Raw genomic sequence first — 7,471 nt, 5'->3', positions numbered from 1 at the left:
AATAAGACCTACACCAAGGCGGCCGGTGCTCCCACGTATAGGGCCTCCCGGCCAATTATGCCTAACGCTCATTCCCATTTTTTCTGCCGACACAATAAATAGCTTCTGTTTCTCATCGTCAACGAATCTGATCACGTTACCACAAGCCGTCGCGCCTGCCCTCGAAGATATTCCTGGCGCTCTCCTCCTATGCCTGCACTGCTATGTAGCGCACTATTTTAATCGGATTGTGACTGTACCAAGTCAGGTGACCATGCTAGTTCCCACTATTGCCGCAGTACCACTTCGCCTTCCCAGGTAATATGTTTCAAATATTTATGCAAGTATTGCCTCTCTACAACATCTTTGCGTTACGTCACTGGTCAGATCTTACGTGCGGATCCGGACACTAGACATCATCCTGAACGCCTATTTATGTATGAATTAAGTTTTTCGTTCTTAAATTCTTGTCCATTGTCCTTGTTGCAGTGATCCACGAATGAATAAACCTACGGAACTACTTTTATTACTACCGTTAAATACACAACAGTGTGCGAGTAGTGTGCACTACGTAGCTACTGACAGTTGGGGACGTTGGATAGTCGTGGCAGCTACGGCGACGGGAGCTAACAAGGAGACGTGTGTTGCAGGTAACGGTGCCAAACAGGGCTACGACCGGCTGCCGGCAGACGAGGGTCACGTGACAGCCGCGTCATCCGACAGCGGCTCCGACGTGTCTGAAGACAGCGACTACGGTAAGGGCGAAATCTGCTCATTTGTGAACTCTCCAATCACTCCTGTGATTCTCAAACCGCTCGTGAATTCTGAATGTATTTTTGCACCAACGGCCTTAATTTACATGTGAACAGTGTGCTGTATATTATCCCTTCCTTTGTGTGGTTATTAATTATTATTATTATTAAGTGAAACACAAGAAAGGGATTATATATATATATATATATATATATATATATATATATATATATATATATATATTAATTTGTAGGCGGCCAAAGATAAATATTAAATTATGTTTCAAATGAGCGCCAGGCTCCCTACAAATTGTTTCAAATGCTTTCGGCGAAATGTAATACAGGCTAAGTTCACTGACCTAGAATAAGTGGTATCTTTGAAAGTATGCATTTTTTGACGAAATAAAACTATTGAAGCTTTGCACTTTAGTTAATTGAATAACTTGAAGTCATTCTTTCTGCTCCGGCTGTGGTGATATGTTACACAACAAAATAAATTTAAATACGCCGCGTAATGGCAGCCAATTGTTGCCAGTCAAAGTTCACCGCTGCTCGCTTCGCAGAGACTGAAAAAATGCTGTATAACTTCTTGCGATCATTAATTCAGCAAGAATTGTTGGCATGGGTTCTTTAAGTAACACAACGCACTCACTTTTTGTAAATATATTTCCACTACGCACAGAATACACACTTTAATTATTGGCTATGTACGAGAACAAATAGAACAAAAGCTACCGCTTTACAATAGCAAGCGTACCTTACATACGGCAGAAGAAAGTATCTGACTCGAAGTGATTTTAAATATCTTTTTTCTTTTATATGTAATAACAAAGATAATAATGTTAGTTTCGAGAACGTTATGCACTACGACCTCATCTAATATAAATAATGTCTGTTTATTACATTGCAATCGATATAGTCTTTCTTTGAAGCTAATTTAATACATTTTCATAATTAATTTGTCGTTTATGTCCATATAATATTATTCAGAGTCCTTTTATTATTTACTTCAAATATATCGGCTTGAATATTTCAAAAGGGACACTATAGCTGTAACAAGAACAACACCACAGCGCAACCTAACAGCTCGCTGATTGGCACACACTTTTCCCGTTCCTTGAACTGCATCGTGTGTGGGGCTAATTTGGCGCTAGTCACGTTGATCTTACACCATGCGACACCGAACTTTGTGTCTGCAACTAACCTCATAGTCGGAAAGAATTTTCTTGTATCCATACAGCTGCGGTTTTCCTTGCGGTGAACGAATGTCTCACGTGTATCTGGTATGTCTAGGTAACTGAAATGCATGTGAGCGTAGTGTAATACAGTGTGAGTGTTGTACGAGGATGACGAAAACGGGAGAGGTTGAAGCCCAGTGCTTGAGGTCTTTTTTATTTTCTTTTGCTTTTTATTTTTGTCTCATCAGTCATTTGCCTGGTTTGATGCGACCCTCCACGACATCGTCTCCATTGCCTACCTCCTCATGTTCGTGTGGCACCGGCACCCAATGTCCTTAATTGTTTGTTGCTCATATTACAATCTCCGCCTTCCCCTGCAGTTTTGACCCTTTACTGTTCCCTCTAATATCTTGGAAGTTATTACCTGATATCTTACCACCTGTCCTGTTATCCTGTCTCTTCTTCTAGTCAGCGATTTGCAAGTGTCCCTTCCTCGACCTTTCTTTGCAGATTATCATAATTTATTGCCTTATCGGTTCGCATTAATTTTCAACAACCTTCTATAGCACAATATCTCATAACTTCCCGCTTTCGTCTTTCATGTGTAAGTTTGGTTCCAAGCTACCAGGCGTTCTTCACTTCACCTACTTCGTGGTATTCTATTCTGATGTTAAATTTATCGCTTATTTCATATGTGATCTTCATAATTTCTTTCTTATTTCTTTGGTTTATTTTTAGTCCGTGTTCTTCATTAGACTGTTGAGTCCATAAAATAGTCCCTTCAATTCTTCTTCATTTTCAATGGGGAGAACAATGTCATCAGTAAATACCACCAGTGATATCCTTTCATCCTGAGTTGTACCTTTATTTTAATTCTGTCGTTGCTTCGTCACTGCAGACACTGACAAGTGGGTCAAAAATTACATCCCTGTCTGCAAACGTTTTGATCCTATCTCTTTCTTCTTGCACTTCCATTTTTATCATTCTATCTTCATTGCTGTACATACTGTATTCATCCGCCTTTAGTAATGGGTGACACTTCTTTTACTTCCAATTCAGTCGTCTTACATCTTTTTACGTTGTAGAGTGATGTACTCAAGTCGAAAAATCCAATCATGCTCTCCTAATTTTTCTTAAGTCTTTCTTCCATTATCTAGCGAAACATCAGAGCTCTCTTTCTGGCGTCTCTATATTTCCTAATCCAAACAGGTCTTCTATCAAATCCTCAATTTTATTTTCCATTTATCTGTTTACAATTATTGTCAGCAATTTTGATCTGAAAACTGTTAAGCTTATTATGCTGTAGATATCGCATCCGTCTGCCGTAACTATCTTTGAGATTGTGGAATGACATTATTTTTCAAAAATCTGATGATATGTCTACAGTTTCATATGCTGTACACACCAACTTGAGTAGTTCTTAGTTTGCCACATTCCAAATTACTTCAGAAATTCCAGAGGAACGTTATGTCTCACTTCTTGCTAGTCCATCTCTAATTAATATTGTACCTACCACGTATTTCAATCCGACGCACTCTGTTCCTTGTATGGCGTCAGCAAATTCCTCGCTCACGTAGGCGCCTTCAGTGCACTATTTCCACCTTTCAGTTGTACTCTCTGCTGTTATCAGCCGAAATTCCTTTTGCACTCGTAATTATGACGCCTTCAATTTTAATTTCACCGAGGGCTGTTTTGACTTATATAAAATGAATTTGTCCATCTGACGACCATTTAACTTTCCATTTCTTCACGTTTTTCTGAAGCTGTATCGTTTTAGGCTCTCTGCTTTTCCCTTTTGTTTGTACCTTTCTGACTTGCATTACTGTCTATTCCTGGAAATTTTCGTACTTCCTTCTTTCATTGATCAGTTTAACTATTCCCTTCATAACCCGCTGTTTCTTCGCAGTTATCTTCCTTCTACCGACAATTGTCTAACTTCTGTGGTTGTCCTTTTCTAAAGATGTCCATTCCCCTGCCTCTAAACTCTCTAAATTAATATTCATGTTTGCATTACGTACAGCCTCAGACAACTTCAAAACTATACCATCATTTCTCAGTATATCGGTATCCAAATTCTTTACTCAATGATCCTGTCTCACGATTGACTTCAGCCTTTTCTTCATCATTACTTACTGTGGAATCAATACCTGATCCTGAATGCGACTTACATTCCCCTATCTAATACCGGATTCTCTGTTTCACTTAGATTTAGTATGGCTCGTATCTTCCTGTGCCCAAAAAGTTTTTCAAATTTATATTCTCCTGTAATGATTTCTGATAAATATTTTCTATTAAAAGGTGAAAGTTGTACTATAAATCCGGAGCATTTTCTATTACAATCTGAAAGTTATTGTATAATTCCGGAGCTTTTGTCCTCTCTTTTTCCTGCTACAAAGCCGGTACTCCCCTATCGCTGTGTGTTCTGTTGCATCCCCTATTCTTTGGCCCAGTCTTTTTAAATAGCACCAAGCCGATCGCCGAGGTTAAAGTTCTCAACAGACGGATGGGAACACAGCCAAAATTGTCACACGGTTTCAGGCACTGAAAATCAATGGGGAGGCTTGTAATTTAAGCCAAGACATTGGCGATAGGTCTGGTGATTAGGAACTTCACGCCACCACATCACCTTCTCTTGCTAGCCAAACAACGATAGTGAAAATTTCTTTCTCCACCAGGACTCGAACTGGATGCCTCAGCAATGGAACGCGTTATAGACCTCGGCTACGGATGAGGCTTAACCAGTAAAATCTGCGAAACTTGAAAAAAATATTCAAGAGTTAATTTAGAATTGATGAGGAACATTGTCATAGTACAAATAAAAATCAGTAAATAATATGAAACAGAAGACCAATAATGAGAGCTTTCAGTGAGCCACCCTTTCAGGATCAGAAATAGAGACAAGGGAAAAAAAGAAAAAAAGCACCACTGTAGTTTCACAGTACGTTCTAAGTACAGACATTGAACGTATCAGAATTGCCTTTTACGGAACTAGAAGAAGAGAGCTTAACAAAGCCAATGCGGAGTCCATAAGCCTGTTGAACAGCTAGAAAGTTTTTTTTTTCCTATGGAAAAAAGATATTGTTACTGAGTGTATGAAATAATACGAAGAAACGAAATTTCAGAACAATTTTAATCATATTTATGTTTATCGGATAGATGAGAGCAATTCCGCCTTTTGCTACAGAATGTATCGTATAGGCACGCGAGGCATAGTCAGTGGTTTTCATTGTTACATTCTCGTCATGTGTCCATTGGTCTTTCTGTAGTAACTAGATGCACGTAGTACTGCTTTCCAGTCGATAGCACGTCACATTTACATATTTCACTGTAATTAATCTTACTTGCTGCCCACTAAACATGGCCTTTCTTACTTGGTGTAGGGTTGAATCTACAGTTCGATTTGATACTTTAGCGCCAGAATAAAAAGATCGCTTACATAACCAACTGAGCGGCATACCTACGATCGATGTTAGTCAGCATATAAGTTCAGTATTTGCAGAATACTAGTTACTTGTCTTTTCTTTCAGATGATGCAATGACAACATAGACGCTTACTTATTTTCAGGTCTAAAATAATATCAGAAAACTAGACAAACCAGAACTAAATTTTTGCAGACATGAAGCGAGAACTGTTAAGAAAGACTGTATAACAAAAAAGGAACAAAAGTTTCTGTATTTTACAGAGACCAGAGTTATAAAACTTATTCATCTTAAATTAGTAAACTGACAACAACAAGAGCTTAAAGTACTGCGCAAGATAATTAGGACTGGAAGTATTTTTGGAGCCGCCTGGAACAGAATTATCGTCCCAAGATTTAGGTCACTGTTCCGCTGTGTTATAATTGTGCCTTTTAGCTCGCTGTTTGCTCCTCATATGCCACGCGCCTTCGGAATTTTTCCAGTTATAGAACTTGCCGAGATTTCCATATTAATAGCTACATTTGTGGAGTTTCTACCATAATCAAGTGTTTGCCTTAAATTGGTCGTTTAAAATAATTTAGTGGCCTGTAACAACAGGCAGCGGCGATATTTAAAGGCATAAAATACTTGATTTACAGATTAAACGTGCAGTGACCACGAACTTCTCTGAACTTTTCACGCTGCATTCATTTCCAACTGTCAACATGAAACGTGAGGGCGACGTATGTACTCGTATATATTTCAGTTAATTAAGAGCACTCATTGTGCACAAGAGATCCAGTAAATATCATTGAAATGTCGCAGCAATAAAATTATTGCTGCTCATGAACTCTGATATTTAAAAGGGTGAACGCCCTGAATATCGTAACTACTCAATCTTGTACGATCTCATTAACATTTTTATGTTCTACGTTCAAAGAAACGTATTTCCATTTGCAAACATTTTACTGAGTTTTATGAATGTTCTAAGGAAACGTTTATTTGAAGTCATTTTGACGTTTATTGCTGAGAGCTTTAGCAACCTTGTGAATGCCATTTATGTGTTAGTTTTCTTTCACTATCAATATTTCCGTTCCTGTACAGTTCTGATTCCCATGTTAAAGCACTTCTGTGATGTGTAATTTTAAATTCAAAATAACACTGCAAGTTCAGTTTCAATTTCACAATTTTAAGTGCATGTCCAGAAGTTCCGTCGTGGTTTATACTGGTGTTTGACAACAATTTCTTATTACCTAACTGACTGAATTTTGTCAACAATTAAAGCGAGACGCTTGAAATTGTTTTGCTACGCTTTTTTATCCTAAAATGTTCTTTATCAGCCTATACAACTTGATAGAAATGTCACCAAGCAACATGTGTGACCCGAAAAATTGGTTCCAGTCTAAATGCGGGCTCTGCTTTATATTTCCTGTACGCGCTCGTTTTATGAGAAGCATTTTCCATCAGGAGTCAAATTTCATTGTCGATATCGGAAAATATAATAAACGTGCATAAAATATTTCTTTCATACGGGTGCTCAGAAATGATCGTCGGGTCAGGGATTTTCTCTGCCTCGTGATGACTGGGTGTTGTGTGATCTCCTTAGGTTAGTTAGGTTTAAGTAGTTCTCAGTTCTAGGGGACTGATGACCATAGATGTTAAGGCCCATATTGCTCGGAGTCATTTGAAACATTTGAACCAAATGATCGTCCAGCGTTGGTCGGTTATCGAATTATTGCGTAAACAGGATGAAAAGTAGGCCAACGGTTGTAGTATTTTGCTGTAGGGACATTTTCCTGGGTCTTCCGAGCACCTGTAATGCTTACATAACACACAAATAAACTGTTGTCCATGTGTTGAAACTGACCGCTCACATCCCTTCAGGCCTTATGACTTATTGACGGGAAATTGCATTCTAGAAGACGGAATATTTGCGCACAAGTCCACAACCGTGGTAAGAAGATTGTTTAGCAAATATCAGCTGATGTAAAGCCCCAGCAGTTGGGGAATATAGAGACTAAACATGACGAACAATGTGATATTTCGTATGTCACGTTATAATTCACATTCCACAGCGGTGGTACGTCGTAGGGAGCATGGGAACGCATGGTTGTATGATGCTATCTTTTGTAAACCCTCGTCGACAGTCTCGTAAAGGCCTCG

General features: G+C 38.7%; 1 protein-coding gene across 1 annotated transcript in view; it reads left to right on the top strand.

Moving 5' to 3' along the window:
• The first annotated feature begins 478 nt into the window (after window positions 1-478).
• Window positions 479-7,471, top strand: part of LOC124605922 — a 249,938-nt gene continuing 242,945 nt past the window's right edge. The window contains exon 1 of the mRNA XM_047137876.1: window positions 479-734. Coding sequence (XP_046993832.1) covers window positions 479-734 — 256 coding nt within the window. The remainder of the gene's footprint in view (window positions 735-7,471) is intronic.

The sequence above is a fragment of the Schistocerca americana genome, chromosome 3 (assembly GCF_021461395.2).
Source record: "Schistocerca americana isolate TAMUIC-IGC-003095 chromosome 3, iqSchAmer2.1, whole genome shotgun sequence".
Lineage (NCBI taxonomy): Eukaryota > Metazoa > Arthropoda > Insecta > Orthoptera > Acrididae > Schistocerca > Schistocerca americana.
Note: the sequence above shows the minus strand (reverse complement) of the source record. Positions and strands in the feature narration are given on the sequence as shown.